Source organism: Gasterosteus aculeatus, chromosome 20, assembly GCF_964276395.1.
Source record: "Gasterosteus aculeatus chromosome 20, fGasAcu3.hap1.1, whole genome shotgun sequence".
Taxonomy (NCBI): domain Eukaryota; kingdom Metazoa; phylum Chordata; class Actinopteri; order Perciformes; family Gasterosteidae; genus Gasterosteus; species Gasterosteus aculeatus.
This window is the reverse complement of record NC_135707.1, coordinates 1,295,496-1,321,038: the sequence shown is the minus strand read 5'-3', so window position 1 is coordinate 1,321,038 and position 25,543 is coordinate 1,295,496. Positions and strand designations below refer to the sequence as shown.

At 49.7% G+C, this 25,543-nt stretch overlaps 1 protein-coding gene across 8 annotated transcripts in view; it reads right to left on the bottom strand.

Annotated features, from left to right (window-relative positions):
* Positions 1 to 25,543, bottom strand: part of bbs9 (Bardet-Biedl syndrome 9) — a 78,317-nt gene that overhangs the window by 22,193 nt on the left and 30,581 nt on the right. For all 8 annotated transcript variants that reach the window (XM_078094352.1, XM_078094357.1, XM_078094353.1 and 5 more), the window contains 3 exons: positions 13,992 to 14,174; positions 7,496 to 7,739; positions 3,901 to 4,011 (listed from right to left, as the gene is read on the bottom strand). In XM_078094352.1, coding sequence (XP_077950478.1) covers positions 3,901 to 4,011; positions 7,496 to 7,739; positions 13,992 to 14,174 — 538 coding nt within the window. The remainder of the gene's footprint in view (positions 1 to 3,900; positions 4,012 to 7,495; positions 7,740 to 13,991; positions 14,175 to 25,543) is intronic.

The following is a 25,543-nucleotide window of genomic DNA, read 5'->3' as shown; positions in this document are numbered from 1 at the left end:
GGTTTAAGAAGCAAAAGCCTGAGACGCACCGCGTACGTCTGCGGAGAGAGCGGCTGTGATGTTAAACACAGTCATATGTGTAGAAAACTGATTGTGTAGAAACACAGTTTTTCCTCTGCGTCACCACTCCAGCGTTTACTGTGGAGCCGCAGTAACCTCGACCTTTAACCTTTAACCCCTGCAATCGAATCAGATCCTTCTGGGGTCCGAGCGGACTGAGAGCTCACGTCACGAGGCATGAACATGGCGAAGACTGTGGGAAACGTTCCATTTCTGTTTGGGTCAAGGGTCAATGCGTCAGGAGGTGGAGCCCCGTTATAAGTCACCATGGTGACCATATTTCAGGTCTTCTTCAATATCACAATTACGAGTTGAGCCGTCCCCTCCCACGGTGAGATGGCTGCGTGCGCGCGTGTGCGTGTGCGTGTGTGTGTGTAAAAGCATGTGTTCTCAGTCTCGGCTCTGTAACTGTTGACCTGCACAAGGCCTTCAGCATCGCACGGACACACACACACACACACACACACACACACACACACACACACACACACACACACACACACACACACACACACACACACACACACACACACACACAGAGAACACAGTAGGTTTTTATAGTTGGTGACAGCTGACGAATCCCGCCGCCTTGACCTCCGACCTCTGGCGCTGCCTTCCGTACCCCCCAGCTAATTGACACGTCTCTTCTGATAAACTCTCACTCTCTCACACGGCGCGCACACGCACACACACACACACACACACACTACTGCAAATATCTACACGTTACATACAAGTGAAATTCAGAGAAAGAACTGAACAAATAAACTGAAGAATAATTAAGTCTAAAAATCACAATCATGAACTCAATCGTTAATCATTCAAAGCAGATTCAAAGTGAGTGAAAAATAAAACTTAGAGGACGGATTTGGCCCTTTTATTTTTATGTATTTATTATTATTTATTCATTATGTATGAATGTCATTATGTATTTATTATCATTCATCCACAGAGAGAGTAAGAGACAGACAGACAGACATATATATTATATATATATATGTGAACTACAGACACAAATAATGTCAAAAATAAAACAAATATTAAACAAATATTAAAGATAAAATTCAAGTTAATGTTAAATGAGTGAAGTTCCTTCAACTTCTTATTGTGGTTCAATCGCAATAAAAGGATTCAGCGTTTCTTCACCTAAACTACTTGTGTAAGAGCGGAAAAGAGTAAGATGAATATAATTATATATATACACAGATACAATATTCGCTCCATTCATCGGCCCAACCAGCGCGTTGATGATGTCACCGGGCGTGAGGCTGCAGCGCACTTTGTCTGCCACAAGTTAAGAGAAGAAGAAGAGACCGCAAAAAAGTGAGGACGGGTCTATTTAACGGTGTGTTGGAGGAAAACCACGGTGTGCCCCCCCCCCCCCCGATCTGGTGTTCCCATAACACACACACACACACACACAGAGTTGTGCAAGTCTCTTCCACAATGACCACACCTACTTGTGCACACTATAAACACCTTCATTATTTACACACACAAACACGCACACCTAACCTCAGTTTCACGAGCCACATATTTAGCTTTCCATCTGCGAGGACGCTTAACTGTGTGTGTGTGTGTGTGTGTGTGTGTGATGGACAAACAAGGGTTTATTCTGTTTGCGTTATTATTCATGAGGAGTGAACTGGGAATAGAGAGACCTCTATCCGTGTCTTAGAGAGTCTTAGAGTCTTAGAGTCTAACACAACCAACCGGCTCATTCACGCACTTTGTGTCACCAGTGTCGCTGTAAGACAAGAGGTGACGGCGCATTTATCTCTTATCTACTCTCTTTAGATGTCAATGGCTGCCGGCTTTCAGTTAGCAGGAACCCCTGGAGGGATGACGCTAAAGAGCCCTGCTAATGGGGGAAGGCTAGTAGCTAATGGAGAATGCTAACGCGTGCACGGAGCAGCAGTGACGTGCACGAGGGGAAGCTGGATAATGAAGACGGGACCCGGTGGTGAATGAGCTGCTACAATGAGCCCGTTGACCACAGGCCGACCCGGGATCTGATCACTCCTCTTCTCTGATGAAGATTAGGGGTTTTTAAGTTCCTACGTGTGTGTGTGTGTGTGTGTGTGTGTGTGTGTGTGTGTGTGTGTGCGTTTGGCGTCCCACAGACAGGGGGTGGAAGGTGGTCTTTGTCTGAAGGAGCTGTAGTTTGTCTCCAGGTTTCAGGGGGCTTATGTGAGCATAAGGGGGGAAAAGAGACTTTTACCACGTGGCCCCACAAACAACAACAACATGATGATGATGAAGAGGAGGAGGAGGAAGAGGAGCAGCATGGTGGTGAGACGACATGTCAGGACATGATGCTAGCCCCCCCGCCGCTGCTTTAGTTTAAGCATGAACCCATATGAGTGGAGAAACATCTGCTGGTTTCTCTGTGGCGTTAAACAGGAGGAGGATGAATTTCAAAATAAAAGTACAGCCTGATGGAGTTTGTTCAATAAATGAAGCCAGATTCTAAACATTTCCTGCCTGCAGTTCCTCAAACATCAGGACGTACTTTCTGTTTCACGTTAAAGTACACAGAACACATTTGGGGATTGTGGCTCTCAATGAATCAGTGATATTGATCATTTTCTAGTAATCACTCAATCTATAAAGCTATAAAATAATAAATCAATAACTGGAATGATTCGTTATTGTATTAGAATCAAACTCCTGTAACTGAAGCTTTTTATAATGCTGCAAACTGGATACTCCTGTGTGTGTGTGTGTGTGCGTCTGTGTAGCTAATGATCCCTGCGTCTCCGTCACCTCCCCTTCTCGTTAGTGTTGACGCCTGCCTGGATTAACCACAAGTGGACACACACACAGACACACACACACACACACACACACACACACACACACACACACACACACACACACTCAGTACAGAAATGAAGTAGAGCTCATCAAAACGAGTCTATCTGCCTCAGTTTAGGAAAAACAAACTGTCATAAAAAAAGGATTTGTCCTCAATGCAAACCAGACGCTCTTTCCTCAGGGTGTGAATGTGTGTGTGTGTGTGTGTGTGTATGTGTGTGTGTGACAGGGGCCAGGAAAAATGTGATGGTCAGACACAACAAATAGGACAACAAAGGAAAGGAGAGCAAAAACACGGCAGGATGGAGGATGGGAAGTCTATTCTGTTGGACTTGTGTTTGACCCCAGCAGGTCCAACGACATGCCACGGACCTGCTGGCTTCCCCTAAAAAGCGCCTTCACGCAACTGGAGTTCATCGAACAGCCTGCGAGACGTTCAGGTCGGGTGGACGCTCCTCTAGGTGCCACCAATGCTCCTTGGACGCTCTTGGTGGAAGATGGAGGTCGCGTGGTTTCTCCCACAGTTAAATCCAAAGAACCTGATCCAACCTCCACGATGCCACAGAGGGACTCTAACTATCTGCTGGCCTGCTGTACAACCCTGGTACAGAAAGCACTACATTAAAGGAACAAAGGTTGATTACAGCGTCAAACTATCTGATTGGTAGAAGTATTCACTCTCATGTAGACTTGTGAGTCGTTCCACAAAGACCTCCAGAGACTTGAGCCCGTTCGGCCTGATGCGAGCGGCCGGTTCCATCTGTCGACTCGTGGATCAAACCACAAATCATCCCGACATCCCCGACGCATCTGCGTTAGTCGTTATGATCTCGAGTGTTCTGGAAAGCGGCCGGGCCGCGGCGGTTCGGCGGAGCGCGAGCGGTCACAGGGCGCCATGCACGAGTAACCGATGAGAGCGAGCGTGAGAAGGGAGGAAGCGTGACGGTCAGGAATGAGACGTCTGCTCTGCTCGGGACGGAGACACAGCGAAGGGAAGGAGGCGACAGGAGAAGGAGCGCCTACCTTTCTTGGCCTTCTTGGACGCCTGCTTCTTCTTGATGAACTTGGTCGCCTCCGGAGGAAGGTCCGGCTCGTCACCGTCACCCGCCACCTCCGCGATGGGCTGCACGCCTCCTGCAGAGAGAATGAATGAGCCTCCACGTTCACACTCAGGCTTCACCCGAGGGGGAGGAGGAGGTCCAGTGGCAAATGTCTCCAAATATATTTGGTTGAATTGGATAGTTGGCGAGTCACATGACACATATCGATATTTCTGCCGTCATCGATTGGTTCGAGCTCCGCCCCCTCAACGTTAATCCGGCATCATGCAGGAAGTGAAACATGTTAATTCACAAAACTACGATAAGTATGAGAACAGAATATTGAAATAAAGTCGGAGAAGCACGGCAGCATGGGCACACAAGTGTGGAACATGTGGTTCGCATGCAGGTGTCTCACACACGCGCGTGTGTGTGTGTGTGTGTGTGTGTGTGTGTGTGTGTGTGTGTGTGTGTGTGTGTGTGTGTGTGTGCGCGTGTGTGCGTGATGAAATCCCGGATCAGTCTGGATTTAAGGAGCTCAGGGGGTCGATGAATTGGACGCCTTGTCTCTGTCCCCACCTCCGTGTCTCCTCCTCGTCCCTCTGTCCTCTCCTTCCTTCTCCTCCTCATCCCTTTCCTTCACCCTGTTCTCCTCTTCCTCCTCTTATCCTCTCTCCTTCCCTCCCTCCCCTTCCTCCTTCTCCTTAAGGATTGTGTCTGCTTTCACGGTACTTTCACCCAACACGCACTTCACATGTTGCGCACTGGACACGCCGGGCTTCTGTGTGTGTGTGTGTGTGTGTGTGTGTCTGCCTGCATGTCTACCTTAAGTTGTCTGAGAATGTGTGTGTCTCCATCTCCCTCACTGCATGTGTGTGTAGATTACACTAAGCCCTCTCTAATATTTATCTTAGCCTTTCCAAAGCCAATCTTGTTCTCTTTGGTGGGAGCGCAGTCTGTGGCCTCTCTCACACACACACACACACACACACACACACACACACACACACACGTTTGAAATGGGATATGCCGCGCTCTTAATTGGGCAGGTGTTTTTTCAAGGCAAGTCTCTTTTTTTTTTTTACGCTGACTTACAATTTCACAGGGAATGTGTGTGTGTGTGTGTGTGTGTGTTTTAACCTCAGTCTTACATCCAGGTAAGGATGTAGTCCATCTCTGGTGCAACTTACTGCCCCCCCCCCCTCCTTCTCTGTAAATAGGAGGTGCAGGTCAGGGCTGCGGTGTGTGTCCGTGTTGCTCTGCGTCGCGGTCGGGTCTATGTTTGTCGCTCGGGTTGTTTTATCCCTTTTAGACGACCTTGAGGTCGCGCTCAATCCTCCAAAACACGCTATAAAAAAACGCTTCGACACCCAAGAAAAGCAGCAGAGTGGAAGAGGATCATCGGCTGGTTTGTAATTAAAGGAGGTTTGACTGTACAAACGTATCAGCGATCACACAACCTGCCAAACTTCCCAAATGACTCGTGGTACAATCACCGCTCCGCTCACTGATGCTGCCGTGGGGGAAGAAGGCGGAGCCTAACGTGTGACGGACACCACTGCCACACTGGGGACTCGTTGGCTCATATTGAGACCTGTGGTGCGTTGAGTTAGAGTTAGCTACTTGTGGGGTGCGGGGGGGCGCTAGGGGCCCGGTTCTGGGGGCGAAGCTGCTTCTAATAGACATGCGCCCGTCTTGGTCGGCAGTGCGGAGGCACCAGCGCATTCCTGCCTTATTCTGGGCTGCGGTCTGAAGATGGGGGGGTGACACTGTGCTGCCGTGGTTAGCAGCAATTTGGCCTTGTGGGCTTTACGCTATTTCAATCCCCCCCCGACGCACACGCGCAGCAGACATGCTGCGTGCTGCGGAGTGAAACAGGAAGTGAGTTCCTCTTAATATTTCAGTTTGCATGAGCCGGCTGCAGGTAGTGACCCAACTGACCCAAATAGAGCTGGAGGAGGACACCACAGAGACAGAACAAAGACCGCCGGCCAGGACTATACACACACACACACACACACACACACACACACACACACACACACACACACACACACACACAGGCATAAATGCATGTGTGCACAGCCCATCTTCTCCCCTCTCTTTAGGTCTAAAATAGATGGAAGCCTCAAACCACAGCTACCAGCGGAACACTGTGAAAATAACTGTAACACACACACACACACACACACACACACACACGGGGGCACTACAGCGGCGTGTGGATAGAAGGTGACGTGTTCAGAGAGAGAACTCTGTGTGTGTGTGTGTGTGTGTGTGTGTCACCTAGGTCAGGTGATGGAGGTGCAGTCTGTATCATTTCTGCTGTCCCTTTAAAGTCACCAACGTGCTGCTGGATGATAATGACTTCAGTTTAGTTTAGTTTACTTTATTCATTAAACCAAAAGTTAAAAATCTAAAACCCCTCTAAATAATATGGATGTCTCAAATTTAAGAAAACATTTAAAAATAAACAAATCAAATAGAACACAGTAATAATGTGTGTGGTTTCATTACGCACATATCAACACATTAAGCCAAAGGCGCTGAGCATGTTGTGTGGTGTGTGTGTGTCTGTGTGCGTCTGTGGTCCTGTAAGGAAGCGGTTGCCGCCGGTGATGCTGGAAACGTAAACAAGTGTGTATGTTTACGGGTGGGTGAAAAAGCAAAATGTGAGACGGCAAACAAACTGTTTACTGCGTGTGTGTGAATTTTGGCAGCAGATCAAAGGAGAGAAGAGAAACCGCACGACGGGGGAACATAAACACCAACACTCTCACTCTCTCACACACGCACACACACACTCTCTCACACACGCACACTCTCACTCTCTCACACACGCACACACACACTCTCTCACACACGCACACACACACATCTCAAAGACAGAAGGTTTAGTTGCAACAACAACAACTATGAATGAACGACAACGACCAACCAAAGCTTGAAAAAAGATGATGGCATCCTGCTGCTAGCCTAGCAGCTAGCTTAGCCTAGCAGCTAGCTTAGCCTAGCAGCTAGCTTAGCCCAGCAGCTAGCTTAGCCCAGCAGCTAGCGACCCTATCAGTCCGTTTGCACTCGTCTCCCTTCAGTTTGACTCGTGGAGGAATTCCTCTGCACAGTTCTTCCGTTTGTTGCTTCCAATGCACAAAGCTTTCTCCATCTTCAACTAGCGTCTCGCTCTCTGCATCGAACTCAGGGGTCAGGGGTCAACGCACGCCAGGAGTAAACAAAGTTGGCCTTAAAATAGTAACATTAATCACATGGATTAACGGGTAGCTTTGATAGCCCTGGTACAGACATATCTGTGAATAGGGAGTGAACGGGGGGAGAGTGAACGGAGGAAGGGGGAGGGAGGTGAGTAATTGATCATTTAGTCCTCTATAAACTTCAGACTAAATGACCCGTGTGGTGTGTGCATGCATGGTTGTGTTTCTGCGCTTGTGAAAGAGAGTGTGTGCGAGCGTGTGTGTGTGTGTGTGTGTGTCACCTCTTTCGGGCTCATACACAAATATAGAAACACGCGGTATTAAAGGGTGTGAACTCGGAGGAGAGGTCAACACCCCCCACAGACTCACCGGGCGCGGGCAGGCTCTGGGCCTGGGCGGGCGCCTGGGCCTCGGAGGAGAGGCTGAGGCGGCCTCCTTTGCCGATGCGGTCGCACATCAGGGTGATGTGCTTCTTGAGGCGAGCAGTGTCGGGGGGCAGCCCCAGCTGGGAGCCCCCCTGCTGGGCCAGAGACGTGGCCTGGTCCTTGGGGCTCCGCGAGAGGCAGCTCCGCAGGAGGTGGGTGACGGCGGCGTCGCAGCACTCCTCCCAGCCCTGAGGAGAGAGGATCACATGATACCATCTGTAGCTATTCAACACTGTGACAGGGAGGAAAGGAGGAGGAGATGAACGTTGAAGGAAGAGATATGACAAAAGCGGGAGATGAAGCTGCAGGAGATGGATCACATGAAGGAAGATAAGGAAACAAAAGGAGGGGAGGAGGGGTGAGGAGAGATGAGGTGAGGAAAAAAGACAAGGAAAGGAGAGATAAGACAAGGTGAGGAGAGGCCCAAAAGGGGGAGGAAAAGGAGAGGAAAGTAAGGATGACGAAGAGGAGGTGAAGATGAGGCAGCAAAGAATTAATGAACATTCAGTGACCTTAAATCTCGATGCTTTAACGACGTTAGTGACATTTACGAAGGAGCAACAAAATAATAAAACATGTAGAATCGAGAGGGAGGAACACACACACACACACACTCACACACACACACACACACACACACACACACACACCTCTTCTGCTGCAAACCCCTGAACCAATTACCAGCCGGAATGGATGACTCTTGATGTGTGTGTGTTGGGTGTTGACAGGCAGCCTTCCACTCTCCCCTCTTCCCTTACACTCCCCCCCCACCCTCCTCCCCCGACTGCCGCCATGCTGATAGGCCCCTAATGAGCCATAATGGCAGGTAATCAACCCTGTGATGATGATGACAGAGAGACATAGACGAAGACAGGGAGAGAGACAGAGGCGAGGAGAGGAGACGATGATGGAGAGAAGGGCAGATGATGAAGAGGGGAAAAGAAGAAGGTGAGACAGAGATAAGACTGGAGCAGATACTGTGGAAGGAGAGAACATGAGGAAGAGCAGCAGGAGGAGAAGGAGGGGGAGGAGGGGGAGGAGAGCTGGGCGGGGGGACCTCTTCCCGCCACAATACCTCGCCGGTTATCAAATACTTGGAACGACATAGCTGCCAGATTACCGTGGAGACACGTAGGTTCCACATGCTGCGGGGAAAACGAAAACAGGGAGGGAGGAGGGGGGGGGGAGGGGGAGAGGGGAGGGGCTGGACCGAGGCCAAGGCCGTGAATTAAGACCCACTAATGGCCGAGTCTTGGAGAGAAGCTTGGCTTCCTGTACCCAGAAAGAAGAGATCGCCTGTAGTATTCACCCATCTTTGTTTCATCACACGGACATTTTGAGTCAGGAATGCTGGTTTTACAACCAGACTTTGTTTTATGAATACTGAGTAATAGTGTCATGTCTGTGCTACATGATGTATCATCTTTAATATCAATTCTTTAAGCAGAAGACGAATTATTAAGAATTAAGAGTTATTTTAAGAAAGACAACATATATTTCCCTTTATTTAACTGAAATGCATTTATATACCCTTTTCCAACTATTTCTACTCAACCATCATTTTGTTGCGGCTTCTGATAACTTGTTGTGTAAATGGTGAAAAACCACAAATAGAAAGTAACTGTTTAAAGTTTTACTGTTCGTGTTTCCTGTCTGTCTTTTCTCCTGTCTGTGATGTTATTGAGAGCCATAAGTTTAGGTTTTGTTTTTGTGTCGTCCTATAGCTTCCGCCGCACTGCCCCGCCCACTACCCCGCCCACTGCCACGCCCACTGCCACGCCCATCCCGGTGATCGCTGCCGGCTGGCTTAAACGCCAGTCACTCGTGTCAGAACTCCGAATCAGTGAGAGTCGTAACCTCCCCGTTTGTGTTCGGCTTTTCTGTCACGCAGCACCGACCGGTCGAAATCCAACAGTGGTTATTGGCCCACAGTGACGCCGTCCTGTCCGCCAGAACCGTGTCCGTGTGTCCGAATGGTGGAGTTTCCCTCCCGACTGCGGTGGAGAAGAGGAGCATCTTTATTTTGTTACGGCTTTGTTTGTGTACCCTTGTCACCCTTGATTGGATTAACTGGTCTGGGTCCACCTGCTACACCAGGGGTGTCAAACATACGGCCCGCGGGCCGGATCCGATTTTGCTAAGTGTAAAAAAGACATATGCTGCATTTCTATAAAAGCAGCTGCTATTCCTAAATACTCCACCGTGTGAGCGAGCCTCCGTTAGACCAGGGGAATTGGCGGCAGCGTTCCTCCAGACAGCAGCGCCCATTCGAAAATGACGGCGCGCCAAACGGACCATCTGCCCCCCCCCTCCCGACCGGACCATCGCCGATGATATGACAGGTCCGGCCCGCGGGTCATCAAAGTGGACAGCATGCGGCCCCCTACCTAAAATGAGTGACGCCTCTGTACTACACCACCACATAACAGTTGGAAATGTTTTAAAGAAGATACGGTTCTATAAGTCTCAGGTTGGGTTGCAACATTACAGGATGACCGTGAATGAAATGATCCCAGACCCAGAACACAGCCCTGGGGGACGCCCAAAGAGACGAGTATGGTTGAGACAGTCACTGATGTCAGGTGCAAAGTTTTCAATTAAACTAACATTTTAGGCCTCGGAGCAAGAACATCCAAACTCCGGAGGAAGCGGGAACAAGATCCAGGGAACTTCAGCACTCAACCATAAAAAGACCAACAAACCGACGCGGAGACCAGGAGCACATGTGGATTAACACACTGAGGAGGTGCAGGTGAGTGAACGCGGGAGGAAACAATCCGGGGAAAGACAGACAATCACGGAGGGGCAGGAAGGGAAGGGAAGCTACCCAGGAACCACCCAAACAGCGTGACAACCGACATCCTCGTCGGGACTGGCAAAGTCATTTGAGAGGCCGGAGTTCTGGTTCTGTGAAAACAAGTCTCCGGCGAGACGGGGAGGGGGGGCGGCGTCAGGGTAATATCCAAAAAGGTAGAATTGGCACAGTTCTCAATTGCACTTTCTTTCACTGTCTGACTTCTGGGTGTAATCAACTTTAAATACCTGCAATTACTGTAAATGCTGACGAACTAACACAAGCCTTAATATGCTAAAGAGGAAACCAGTGATTTGACTGGAGAGCAACAGCATGTAGGCCCATTTTAAGATGTAATAACCTCATCATTGGATGTTACTAACATTGAACACATTGACTTGTGCAACACGTTACGAATTGTCGGATCTCTGGAGCCGGTCAGAAGAGTGATCGGGCCGGGCAGAGCCCCGTTATTCACAGGGATCCTGGGCCGGGTTCAGACGAAGTTCCTCTAAAGTCTGTTTACCAGTCAAGTGGAACCAAAATCATTTAAGAATCCACCTGATATGTTTCATATAAAAACAACACCTGGTGAAACACTAATGACCCTGTGGCTGTGATTGGAAACTTTTCATAATCTCGTCAATGGTTCTTTATATCGCCACGGCGCCCAGAAAACCATTAGACGCCGTGCGGCAAAAAGGGCTCTTTACGGCGCTGTAAAGAGTCTAGAGAAACATTTCCAGGTAGCACGCAGACATTTTGGGTTGAGAGCGCAGGAAGCCGGAGCGAGGGAGCCGTGCGGCTCTGTGATGGATTCTGGTAAAGTAAACAGAGGGGGGGAGAATAGGGTGGGGGGGTCACGCAAGAATAGCAGGCCAACAGACAGCGTCAGCAACTCAGAGCTAGAGCTGACTGACAGATGGAAAAAGAGGAAGTTTAAGAAGAAGAGGAGAGGGACACAGGGAGGTCAGATGTATGTGAGAGATTAAACAGAGAAAACAAATAAATACAGGGGGGGCAAGTAGACGTCTGAAAAAAAGACTATGCTACAATAAAGGATATTATAAGATTTGATACAAAACAATGAATCCAATTAAAACAGAGATTCATGAATGGACGATAACATAATTAGTTTGAATATGAACGTGTTGGATGATTGTATGAATAAATGGCCGGATGAGAGTTGGAGAGGCGTCTCTCCTCCTTTGATCCGTCTCCTCATCCCTGACGTCTTTATTCCTGACCAAGGTGACACAAGATACAAGACCGATAAGAGACCAAAAGAAAAGGAGAAATGGGATGCATGAGGGGGAGGAGTAGAGGTGAGGATTGAGGCAAGAAGAAGATGGAGGAGATAGTGAGAGGACGAGGAGGAGGACCGAGACGGAAAAGAAGAAGCGAGAGAGAATGCGAGTAAAGGAGCAGCAGGCGTTCTGGTTGGATGCAACTAAATGACACGTTTAGTCAGATTCCACTCACATCAATTTCCTCTGCTCCTCCTCCGTCCCCCAATCCACCCTTCTCTAATGGAGGCCTCCCCTTCTCCTCTCTGACCTTCTCGTTCTGAAAGTATCTGTCTACTCACTTCAGTTGAAGAACACGGGCGCAAAGCTGCTACTGTCAGTCTTCCATTCTACATCACGTTTTCAGGAGAGGAATCAAAGAAGATCGTTGCACTTTGGGCCTCAGTGGGTTATGATATCATGTAGGCTAATGTGAGGGAGGACACGTGGGGTCATTTAGTATTCGGTTACATATTTGTAACCAAAGCGCAACGCTAAGCGCCCCTGATTCGCAGGAGGAAGGAGAGCCAACACATAGCTAAGGCATAGCTAAGGCACAGCTAACCCATAGCTAAGGCATAGCTAACCCATAGCTAAGGCACAGCTAACCCATAGCTAAGGCACAGCTAACCCATAGCTAAGGCATAGCTAAGGCACAGCTAACCCATAGCTAAGGCACAGCTAACGCACAGCTAACCCATAGCCAAGGCACAGCTAACCCATAGCCAAGGCACAGCTAACACATAGCTAAGGCATAGCTAACCCATAGCTAAGGCATAGCTAACCCATAGCTAACCCACAGCTAAGGCATAGCTAACCCATAGCTAACCCACAGCTAAGGCATAGCTAACCCATAGCTAAGGTACAGCTAACCCATAGCCAAGGCACAGCTAAGGCATAGCTAACCCATAGCTAACCCGTAGCTAACCCATAGCTAAAGCACAGCTAAACAATAGCTTGACGTTACAGGGGGCCGGTTAGCTGTGGATGGATCAACTATGACTACTGTCCTGAGTGTGTGAAGGCCGAACAATAAGGATTACAAATGCTTTGTCGTGTCAGTGAATTTAGTGCAAGGAGGTGATCTGACCTCCTCCTCGTCCTCGTCTAGAGTTGCACATGCTCAGTACACATCAGCCTCTCAACCGCCAGGTAAAGACAAAGAGGTCTGAGAGGACACTCTTGTACTAAACTGCATTCACCTGGAATGACCTCACCTGAGTGGTTAAAGGTCGGGCTGGAGCGTGGGACGAGAACTTAGGTATTCACTTAAAGGTAAAAGTGAACACTCTGCTGTGTTTTATATGGTGACTTAATCTGATCCTCTATGAACCAGTCTCACTGTGGCCCTGATCCTCTATGAACCAGTCTCAGTTTAGTCCTGATCCCCTATGAACCAGTCTCAGTTTAGTCCTGATCCCCTATGAACCAGTCTCACTGTGGTCCTGATCCTCTATGAACCAGTCTCAGTAGAGTGAGAGCTTTTCTAAAGGGACCCTGGTGCTCACAGACACTTCCACATTAGTCCACAGGGGGCGTCAGAATCAACGTAGGGGAATTTGGAACTGTGTGTTTATTAGCTGCAGGTTTTGTGTTGGTGATTACGAGGTTATCATGAAGAATGACCATGAGTCATGAGGTGGTGTGGAGGGCGGGGGGGGGGGGGGGGTGCATTCTGTAAATAGCTCATCAGTGCACCTGTTTATTTTCATGTTGTGGACGTGACCCCCAATTACTGCAAATTCACTTAATGCCATTAATCCCATTTAGAACAACACACACAAACGTATGAACACAGTCCCCTGAGGCTCATCAACTGACCCTCTGAACCTATTCCTGTATGAGTGTGTGCATGTGTGTGTATGTGTGTGTGCGTGGAAATAGACTTAGTGGTAAGAAGAGGTTGAGAGGATTGATCCCGGCAGTGGAAAAACTAACACACCAACACACACACACACACACACACACACACACACACACACTCTCAGGGCCTCTACGGGGTGAGAAATCATTCGTGGTATGATACGGTGCCGTGTCCACTACAGCAAACACACACACACACACACCGTATGACTCAGAGGCCGATTAAACAGCTATCTGTCATTCACACTGAGGCCTGTTGCAACCTTGTGTGTGTATTTGTGTGTGCATTGTTAGTTTAAACGCACACACACAGCTTTAATGCTCAAATCATAAACAGGTAGCAGTGCAGAGCTGACAGGTGAGAGTTGAGTGTGATTGAAGTGTCTTTGTTTTGTGTTTGTTCACGTATTCTCACAGTGTGTGTTTACTGAGCGTGCTGCACACAGATGGACAGACGCTGACCTCTTGTGTGCGCGTGTGTGTGTGTGCGTGCGTACCAGCTGTGGCGTGTCCTGCAGCAGCGGCAGCAGCGCGGCCTCCAGCAGGGCCGTCTGCTCGGCGCTCAGGCCCTGCCACAGCGACAGCAGCAGCACCAGCAGGCGCGAGGCGCTGCGCAGTCGCACGAAGGCCTCCTCCAGCAGCGCCCGGTTCTGCTCCGCCGCCTCCGCCAGCGCCATCACCTGGAGGAAGGAGGTGGGGGGGGGAGGAGTCAGTCTTTGTTTAAGATGAGGTTCTCACTCTCACTGACGGGAACACAGCAGGGTCAGAGGTCAGACTGATGCTCTGGACGCCCGTGTGGTCTCTTTGTTTAAAAGAGCAAACACATCTTTGAAATGAAAACCGGGGTGAAGAGCAGCGCAGGTGGAGCTTAAGTTCTCCTGGGAAAAGGCACACAGTGAGAGTGCACGGATGAGGAGCGGGCGGGACCAGGTGAACTCTGACCTGCGGGCCGGGCGGGGTCACTGCCTCCATCCCTCCGTCATCACCAACAACAAGAAGGGAGCGGCGGCCTGCCAACAGGACGGGGCAGGAGAGGTGAAAGCAGATCCGCCGGTAATGGACGAGTGTGTGTTCGCGGTACTGAGTGATCCGCGGGCCCGAGCGCCAACGCACGCCGGCAGCTTGTTTGACAAATGGATCCAGCGCTCGCCATTCGATACTGCGGAAGACTCCTAAGTGAAGTGTGTGTGTGCAGGTGTGTGTCTGTGTGTCGGGGTTAAGAAGCAATTTCCAAAGTAAGCCGTTTTGATTTGTGTAACACTAAACTCCAAACACATCGGCGCACGAGAACGTCCTGCTGGAGCGCCGTCACACGTGTAAACAGGCGGGGCAAAGAAAAAGAAAGAATTCACTTCCTCTCGTGTCCGTGGTAACGTTTAAGAAGGCACGGCGGATGTGTCTGTCACACACACACACACCTCACATGCAGCCCTTTATTCTACTTCTTTTCTTTTATGTGAATAAATTATAACTAACTGACACTAACCCTTGACCCTTAACATTCACCGCACAAAGATTTTTTAAAGTTTGAAGTTAAAAAACTGCATACTTTTAATACGTGGGACTCTGGAGTGATGTTGTTCAGATGATTCCTGGATAAATCCCCAAAATGTGACTTTCAAAGAGGAGAAAACTTCTCCTCACAAAAGGTGGGAAACTGAACCCGGCTCGTACCGTCCAGAACTCTGCATGAGAGCTCGATATCCTGTTACACAATTTATACCGAGTAATACAAACACACACGACTGCCCTCCCCTCGGGGTGTGTGTGTGTGTGTGTGTGTGTGTGTGTTGATAAAAGGCTCCAGGTCCAGTGAAGGGCTTCATTGTCGGCAGCAGCTCAGAGCTCCACACACTCTGATTGATGCCAGCTGAGAGAACACAGACACATTTAGCCCGGACACACACACACACACACACACACACACACACACACACACACACCCGGACACACACACACACACGGACACACACACACACACCGACACACACGCACACGCACGCACACGCACACACACACACACACACACACACACACACACACACACACACACACAGCTACCTGGCGTGTACAAACAGCAGCTGAACTGCACGCGACCTTAAACGACCTTCAGTAGGAGCTGCTGGGGTCGTGACCTCCTGGCGCGTTTGAGGCCCGTCAGCCCTTTTGGACATGAAGGGGCTGCCGCGGCGCCTCACGCACGTCTCAACAACGTGTCAGAGAACCTTTTTGTTCTCACACCAGTTACACCATCGAAGAAGTTACAGCTAAATGATTTTATATTACGTTTAATAACCGAGGAGCTGCCTGCCGAGTCTCCACCGTGCTCTTGTAGTCAGAGACACATGTCCTCCCTGCACGCTGCGGTTTAGTCAATAGATGTTAGTACTTGTGGTTCCTCACCGCGAGGCCGTCCACAACAAGACTCGCTACGAAGTAATTCAAAGTGTTTATTCCGTGATTTCAGGCCATGACGTCGTCCTCGCTGACAGCTAAACACCATCAGATGGAAGCGCTGTAGCTGCTGGAGGACTCGAATGGCCACATTCTGCTGGGAAGAACAAAGGTTCTCATCCCGAAGCCTCAAAGCACCAAATACCACACAGCACCTTGATGTGATGCTTCGGGTTCTCTCGCCTTATTGATGGTTTGTGACCTTTGTTGGGGCGTTCCGTTCCGTTCAATAGTTACTTTAATGTTTTGGCTGAAGCTGAGTGGTTGTGTTGCTTCAACGCCCCTCGGACCGTCCTCACAATGCGTGCTGATGACACGCATGAGGTCATGAGGTCGGGCTCGATGCTGTTGGTATTAACGTGTAGAGCTCTGATCACACAGATGTTTCCTGCTGTTAGCCACAGCGAGCAACGTGGAGGAGCTCCAAGACACGCACACACGCACACACGCACACGCACACACCCAACAGCGACAGTGTGATAGGCGTGTTTTCCACATGGCAGGACAGAGGACGACAGGACGGGAGGAAGAAGTCGAGCGAGGGAGTGAAATAAAAGGTCAAATGGTGTGTGTGTGTCTGTGTGTGTGTGTGTGTGTGCGCTCAGGTTAGGGTCAGTGTTTCCATGTCTTAATTAATGAGCCAATTAGAATCTCAGTTTAAAGACGGCTGGAATTATAGAGCCTATTTCCTGGTGCAGGATGAATAGACACACACACACACACACACACACACACACACACACACACACACACACACACACACACACGGTTAACATAAACACTACAGATTATCAGATGCACACGGAGGAGTGAGATGTCAAACCTTCCACGTCCTCTGTTCGCTCCTTTCTGTCTCCTCGGTGCGGCGCAGTGGGCGGCCCCTTAGTCCCCTTAGCCCCGCCTCTACATTCAGTGTGTACGTGGTCTCGCGTAGCGACGCTTCACTTGTCTTACAAACCGGTCCTGAGGAGAAGCTGCTTGTGGGGGGGGGCGGGGGGGGGACTTGATGCATTTCATGTGAAGTGCGTAGAAAGACAGAGACAGACGGAGACAGACGGAGACAGAGACGGAGCGATCTGAGATCAGCTTTCTGCTCCCCGTGTCTGATGGACAGATAGACAATAAGCGCTATTGTTTGAGGTCAAAACACACACAGCTGATAACACTGTCTACACTCTCACTGATAAGACTCACTGAGGCCTCATGTCCATGTGCACGTGATGGGAGATGATCAGAAGCCTTCTCTGATACCACACACACACACACACACACACACACGCACACACACGCGCACACACACACACACGCACACGCACACACCATGCTGACGCTCCTCTTTAGATGCGACAACAAGCTTCAATGTTTGATAGAAGATGTAGAAGCGCAGCTCCCTTGTTAACCGCCTCCCCACTCCCGGCTGTCAGAGGAGCTCTAGGAGGCCGGTACGGGCGGCGTGATTTATGAGCCTGCCCCCCCCCCCCCCCCTCAGTCAAAGAGCCGGCTCAGCTCGGTGTTTTCTCTGGGTCGGACAGGCGGCGGGAGGGAGGGAGGGAGGGAGGGAGGGCGGCCCGTCGGCTTCGCTTTGACACGCGTGTTCACACGGTCGGCAAACAAAGAGCTTTCTTCTCCGCTGAGGAGGAAAGATAATAATAATAATACGTGTGACACTAGAAGAGTGTGAAGAGGGGAAAGGCTCAAATACTGTCCCAACACAAAAACACAGCAGATAGTTGAGGGAGAGGGGTCAAAGGTCAGTTAGGATGACCTCGAGACTGGAGAGCAGCTTTGACTTTTGTTTTTAAGTTTGATACATTTTTACTTCTAACAGCTGAATAGTATTTATTGGGGAGAAGGAGTCCTCCACATGTGCAGACACAAACACATGCAGGCCACAAACACACACACACACACACTGAGGTAGGCGGTTGTGCCTTCTCTGGGTGGTCCTGAGGGCCCTGGAGGCCCCAGACGGAGCAGGGGACTAAATTACAGAGCATGACCCACCGCAGTGACACCCAACCTGGGATTAACACCCGGGCCCAGTCCCAGGCCACTGGTAGCCCGGGGACTGTGGGAGCTGACCTCCACAGGTTCAGGGGTGACCTCGAACACACACACACACGCACACACACACAGTGTGGTGGAGGCCAGGCCCACCCAGGACTGAACTAATGAGCGGCTTTGGTGGGTCCAGCTGGATGGAGCGCACAGGGGGTTCTGGGCGGAGGACTTTCCCCGGATCAGGGTGTTGTTTCTAGAACTATCCAGATTGTGTCCACACACACACACACACACACACACACTGGAAGGCAGTCGACACCTGTCTGCTCTGGGTCACTTCAGCCTGCGACTCCACAGCAGCCATGACGATAACAACACGTATGACATGTTCGTGAAGAGGAGGTGGGGGGGAACTTCTCTCTCGTCCGTATCTCTCAAACGTTGGAAAGGTCCCCTTCCTGAAGATTTATCACATTTCCGAGGCTGCAGCACCACAACCTCTATTATGGTACCGACACAAAGTACGACACGCGAAAGCATTGCTTATCAAACTGCGCTTGAACAGCTGGAAACATCTGGAGGTGACATCACAGCGCCTGCATGTGGAGGTCAGGCCAGGTGGGAGGAAAGTTGGAGGTGGAAAGGAAGGATATAGATCTGACACACACACACACACACACACGTCCCGTACAGCTGTTAGGAAGTGTGGTCAGGGTCAAAGTTCAAACAGATACACCACACACACACACACACACACACACACACTCACACCATAAAGCAAGGCAGTAAAATCAACTCGGAGCACAAATAATAACACACAAACACACACGTATTAATAGCATGTGATAGGACTCAACCCAAGGGCCCATTTCACCAGAACAGCTGCGAGCGTGTGTGTGTGTGTGTGTGTGTGTGTGTGTGTGTGTGTGTGTGTGTGTGTGTGTGTGTGTGCGTGCTTGAAAGCTTCAGACATGATGCGATTCCAATGACCTCCTGATGAGCCTCTGGATGAGAAGAGGACTTTCACTCCACAGTTGATGTTTTTAATGTTCTTATATCCTCAACATGAATAATAACACAGAGGTTTTACGAGAGACGCTTTTTAAATTAAGTCATGCAGATGCCACCAGGTCGCTGTGGGGTCAGATGGCCAGGTGACGCCTCTGGTCACGTGACCCCTGGCCTTTTAGCGGCGTCGCCCCAGGAGATAAAACATTCAAACTACAGCAGGAAGCTTCATGAGGCTCCGCAGTCCGAAGGCAAACACCCAAACCCAAATTCAAGCGGGAACCAAGCGGAGATCCGTGATGACGCGAGAGACTTCCGCCTCACCGTAAAAATATAATCCACTTATTTTCAGACTTTTCTCTGCATATGTGCTGTACGTTGCCAACGTGTATGTGGTCTGTGGTGTGTGTGTGTGTGCGTGGGGGGGTGGGGGGTGTTTAGTCTGAAGCCATATTTAGTCTCTCTGGTCATAAGAGGAGGCCTATAATCACACAGAACCTTCCTCTCTACTCATTACACACACACACACACACACACACACACACACACACACACACATACACAGTCCTGTCATTAAGAGTTCACACTAACCTCCCAGGCTGCACACGTGCACACGCAAATGGTCGAACACACACAGCAGGTCGTTTCCACAAAAACTTACTGTATGAACATTTTGAAGCACGTGTGCATTTGTAAATATATAGAGAGAGGGAGAGAGGGAGAGAGAGAGAGTGAGAGAGAGAGAGGGGGAGAAAGTGAGAGGGATGGAGAGACTCACACAGAACTCTGCAGTTCCTCTTTTCCACCGGTTTCTGTTTTTCATGCAATGTTGCAAACGCACGCACACACTGAAGCAGAAACCATTGCTCACTACACACAATCTGCCCACACTCACTGTGCCCACGGTGCAGCATTGAACCACACACTTGATGCTGTCCACACCAGAGAGACCACGCACACACACACACGCACACACACGCAGGCCTGGTTTTGAGGAGCTTTGTGAGGCCGAGTCGTGAGTCCATAAACTAATCAAAGGGTAAAAGTGCTAACGCTAAGTAAACAGAGCCAATGCTAACGCTATTGTACACACTGATAGCGTAGCTTGGTGCTCAGCCCACCTTTTCTGTGTGAGTGTGTATATGTTTTGAGTTTGTGTGGGTGTGTGTATTTGTGTGTAATCTCATTATCGGGGCTGGGTCCTCTACAGACGTGCAGAGTCCTGCTGGTTTTAAATAAAGGGTGATTATTGTGAGCTGACCTTGGATCAGACATTAAACAATGTGACTGTGAGATTTTAAACTTCATTCCAACACAAACTCTTTCCCTAAAACGCTTAACTCATCTTCCCGTTGCTTCTTCATACCCCGATGAGTGTCTGCACCTTCAACATTTAGTCTCCTAAACCCTTTAATCTCATCCTCTTCACGCCAGCTTTTGACCTTTGAACCGCAGACTCTTTCAGTGCATCTCCACTGGCAGTGGAGATGAGGCACACACACACACACACGCACACACACGCACACACACACACATCTGTATATGTGTGTGTGTGTGTGTGTGTGTGTATGTGGAGGGCAGAGCTGATGGAGGTCCTCAATCGGCGTGCACCTCCACCTCCCCCCGAGTGGAGCCTACAGTAGAAACTGGAACTCGACAGCGACCTTTGACCCGGGCCCTGATGAAGCGGTGCTCTTTCTGGAGGTGGGTCGGATGGTGTTTAGTGGGGGTGGAGGGGTGTTGGCACTGGACTATCGGACTGTTTAATTAAAACCTGCAGGCTATAATTCTCTAATCTCCTGCCAGCGGGACGGCGTTCCAACACGGACGGTTTATTAAATCTCTGCTTGTTGCCTGGCAACAGCTCCCAATGAGAAATGATGCGCTAAGCATGGTGGGAAACCTTTCCTCAAAACTCCAGTCGGGACATTTTGGCCGAAAAACTGATAACTTGAGCACAGCTGGACTTACGAATTCATCATTAGTCTTTAAACTCTCGACGCACCAATCGTCATTTTAATATCCTTCCTGCTGCGCTTGAGCAGCAGGTAACCATAGCGACGAGACGCAGTCTGATCACAAGGACAGGACTGTTTGTTTACGTATAACGATGAAGAAATGCTGATTCTCTTCTCACTAAATTGACTTTTTCCCCACAGAGAACAATCAGGAAGAACTAAAGGCGTTATGGATGGGAGCAGAAGCTCCTCCTCTTCGCTGTGATGAAGAGGAGGAGGCCTCCGTCAGTGAGAGGACAGCAGACGCATGGAAGCAGCTCAAATGAAGCACGCGATAAGAGTCACATTTGTGCTTCTCTGATTCTTTAGCTGAGATCAGAGGACAGGAAGGAGAGCGAGGAAGAGGAGGTCATCTCCGTCTGCCTCACGCAAACCCTTCAGCGTGTTTACGACCCTTTAACGTGACGGTTTGTATCTGCAGGTAAACCACCGCGTCCATCCGTCTCTCCCATGTCAGTGTCCTCTTCTTCACATGTCTTCTTCACATGTCTCTCTCATGTTAGTGTCCTCTTCTTCACATGTCTCTCCCATGTCAGTGTCCTCTTCTTCACATGTCTCTCCCACGTTAGCGTCCTCTTCTTCACATGTCTTCTTCACATGTCTCTCCCACGTTAGCGTCCTCTTCTTCACATGTCTCTCCCACGTTAGCGTCCTCTTCTTCACATGTCTTCTTCACATGTCTCTCCCATGTTAGTGTCTTCTTCTTCACATGTCTCTCCCACGTTAGCGTCCTCTTCTTCACATGTCTTTCCCATGTTAGCGTCCTCTTCTTCACATGTCTTCTTCACGTTAGTGTCCTCTTCTTCACATGTCTCTCCCACGTTAGCGTCCTCTTCTTCACATGTCTTCTTCACATGTCTCTCCCATGTTAGCGTCCTCTTCTTCACATGTCTCTCCCACGTTAGTGTCCTCTTCTTCACATGTCTCTCCCATGTTAGCGTCCTCTTCTTCACATGTCTTCTTCACATGTCTCTCACATGGTAGCGTCCTCTTCTTCACATGTCTCTCCCACGTTAGTGTCCTCTTCTTCACATGTCTCTCCCACGTTAGCGTCCTCTTCTTCACATGTCTCTCCCATGTTAGCGTCCTCTTCTTCACGTTAGTGTCCTCTTCTTCACATGTCTCTCCCACGTCAGCGTCCTCTTCTTCACATGTCTCTCCCACGTTAGTGTCCTCTTCTTCACATGTCTCTCCCACGTTAGCGTCCTCTTCTTCACATGTCCTCTCCACATGTCTCTCACATGTTAGCGTCCTCTTCTTCACATGTCTCTCCCACGTTAGTGTCCTCTTCTTCACATGTCTCTCCCACGTTAGCGTCCTCTTCTTCACATGTCTCTCCCATGTTAGCGTCCTCTTCTTCACGTTAGTGTCCTCTTCTTCACATGTCTCTCCCACGTCAGCGTCCTCTTCTTCACATGTCTCTCCCACGTTAGTGTCCTCTTCTTCACATGTCTCTCCCACGTTAGCGTCCTCTTCTTCACATGTCCTCTCCACATGTCTCTCACATGTTAGCGTCCTCTTCTTCACATGTCTCTCCCACGTTAGCGTCCTCTTCTTCACATGTCTCTCCCACGTTAGCGTCCTCTTCTTCACATGTCTCTCCCACGTTAGCGTCCTCTTCTTCACATGTCTCTCCCACGTTAGCGTCCTCTTCTTCACATGTCTCTCCCATGTTAGCGTCCTCTTCTTCACATGTCTCTCCCACGTTAGCGTCCTCCTCTTCACATGTCTCTCCCACGTTAGCGTCCTCTTCTTCACATGTCTCACCCATGTTAGCGTCCTCTTCTTCACATGTCTCTCCCATGTTAGCGTCCTCTTCTTCACATGTCTCTCCCACGTTAGCGTCCTCTTCTTCACATGTCTTCTTCACATGTCTCTCACATGTCAGTGTCCTCTTCTTCACATGTCTTTCACGCGTTAGTGTCCTCTTCTTCACATGTCTCACCCATGTTAGCGTCCTCTTCTTCACATGTCTCTCCCATGTTAGCGTCCTCTTCCTCACATGTCTTCTTCACATGTCTCTCTCATGTTAGTGTCTTCTTCTTCACATGTCTCTCTCATGTTAGTGTTTTCTTCTTCACATGTCTCTCTCACGTTAGTGTCCTCTTCTTCACATGTCTCTCACATGTTAGCGTTCTCTTCTTCACATGTCTCTCCCATGTTAGCGTTGTCTTCTTCACATGTCTCTCCCATGTTAGCGTCCTCTTCTTCACATGTCTCTCCCACGTTAGTGTCCTCTTCTTCACATGTCTCTCCCACGTTAGCGTCCTCTTCTTCACATGTCCTCTCCACATGTCTCTCACATGTTAGCGTCCTCTTCTTCACATGTCTCTCCCACGTTAGCGTCCTCTTCTTCACATGTCTCTCCCACGTTAGCGTCCTCTTCTTCACATGTCTCTCCCACGTTAGCGTCCTCTTCTTCACATGTCTCTCCCACGTTAGCGTCCTCTTCTTCACATGTCTCTCCCATGTTAGCGTCCTCTTCTTCACATGTCTCTCCCACGTTAGCGTCCTCCTCTTCACATGTCTCTCCCACGTTAGCGTCCTCTTCTTCACATGTCTCACCCATGTTAGCGTCCTCTTCTTCACATGTCTCTCCCATGTTAGCGTCCTCTTCTTCACATGTCTCTCCCACGTTAGCGTCCTCTTCTTCACATGTCTTCTTCACATGTCTCTCACATGTCAGTGTCCTCTTCTTCACATGTCTTTCACGCGTTAGTGTCCTCTTCTTCACATGTCTCACCCATGTTAGCGTCCTCTTCTTCACATGTCTCTCCCATGTTAGCGTCCTCTTCCTCACATGTCTTCTTCACATGTCTCTCTCATGTTAGTGTCTTCTTCTTCACATGTCTCTCTCATGTTAGTGTTTTCTTCTTCACATGTCTCTCTCACGTTAGTGTCCTCTTCTTCACATGTCTCTCACATGTTAGCGTTCTCTTCTTCACATGTCTCTCCCATGTTAGCGTTGTCTTCTTCACATGTCTCTCTCATGTTAGTGTCCTCTTCTTCACATGTCTCTCTCGTGTTAGTGTCCTCTTCTTCACATGTCTCTCCCATGTTAGCGTTCTCTTCTTCACATGTCTCTCTCATGTTAGCGTCCTCTTCTTCACATGTCTCTCCCATGTTAGCGTCCTCTTCCTCACATGTCTTCTTCACATGTCTCTCTCATGTTAGTGTCCTCTTCTTCACATGTCTCTCCCACGTTAGTGTCCTCTTCTTCACATGTCTCTCTCATGTTAGTGTCCTCTTCTTCACATGTTTTTATATCTTCTCAAAGTCTTTGTATATTTTAGTATGTTCCCCTCTCAGCTGCCCCCCCCCCCCCCCCACTGATCCCCTCCCACACCCACATGTTAATAATAAAGTCTCCTCCACCACATCTATGAGGAAACCCTCAGGTCCTCTACGTCTGTCTGATAAAGACGCTTCCTCCTCGCTCCCGTCCCCCTCCCCTGATTGTTTTTACACCGCCCACAACCGCCGCGGCCTTCAATGAGCCCCGAGCCGATGGGGATCTGGGGAAGATAAATAAAATGATGAAGCCCGGGGGAGCGAGACCCGAGCCAGACGCGTCTGCAGCCCGTCTGGCGTTCAGGGAGGGGCTGATTCGGTTTGGCTCCCTCCCCGAGAGCAGTTATCGGATCCCCCCGATGTAACCGGCTTCAGCAGAGCTGGATCCAAGACGTCTCGATGACCCGGTGCTACCTGGGAACCGAACGGAGGCCTGATTCAAGCCCCCATGATGGAGTACGGCTTTCACCACCGTTTGCTCGTCACAGGGAAACAGATTCAAGGAAAAAACACATTCACAGATGTGTGTTTGAACCTTTGTGGTTCCTGACTGACGCACACGCAGAGAGCGTTTGTCTTTTTAAAAGGAGCAAAGTCAACAGAGCTATAGCTTGAGAGTTACTGAACCCCCCCTCCCTCCCCGTTCTCCCTCAGCTCCGTCAGCACGGTTGCATTCTTTGCTCTATTAGCATATTAGCACCGCTAGCTGTGTCGAGAGGAAGTCGGGCCGATCTTAGATCTTGTACGTTATTTAGCGACGTTATGAGAGAGCGATGCGAGCTAGAGAGTGAAGGCGGAGAGGAGCGAGGCTACGAGCTACCAGTCTGCCCAGTGAAGGCGGAGAGGAGCGAGGCTACAAGCTACCAGTCTGCCCAGTGAAGGCGGAGAGGAGCGAGGCCACGAGCTACCAGTCTGCCCAGTGAAGGCGGAGAGGAGCGAGGCTACAAGCTACCAGTCTGCCCAGTGAAGGCGGAGAGGAGCGAGGCCACGAGCTACCAGTCTGCCCAGTGAAGGCGGAGAGGAGCGAGGCCACGAGCTACCAGTCTGCCCAGTGAAGGCGGAGAGGAGCGAGGCCACGAGCTACCAGTCTGCCCAGTGAAGCCGAAGTGTCTTAAAACACTAATTCTCTGCAGTGACCAGCAGGGGGCGACTCCTCCGGTCCCATAGACTTCTCTCGTGATCTATTCCTTCAGTAAACATTGTAATTATGAGTCTATGGTCACAGAGGGATTACTTTATCTTTTACCGGTGAATACATTATTTGTCTGCATACTACA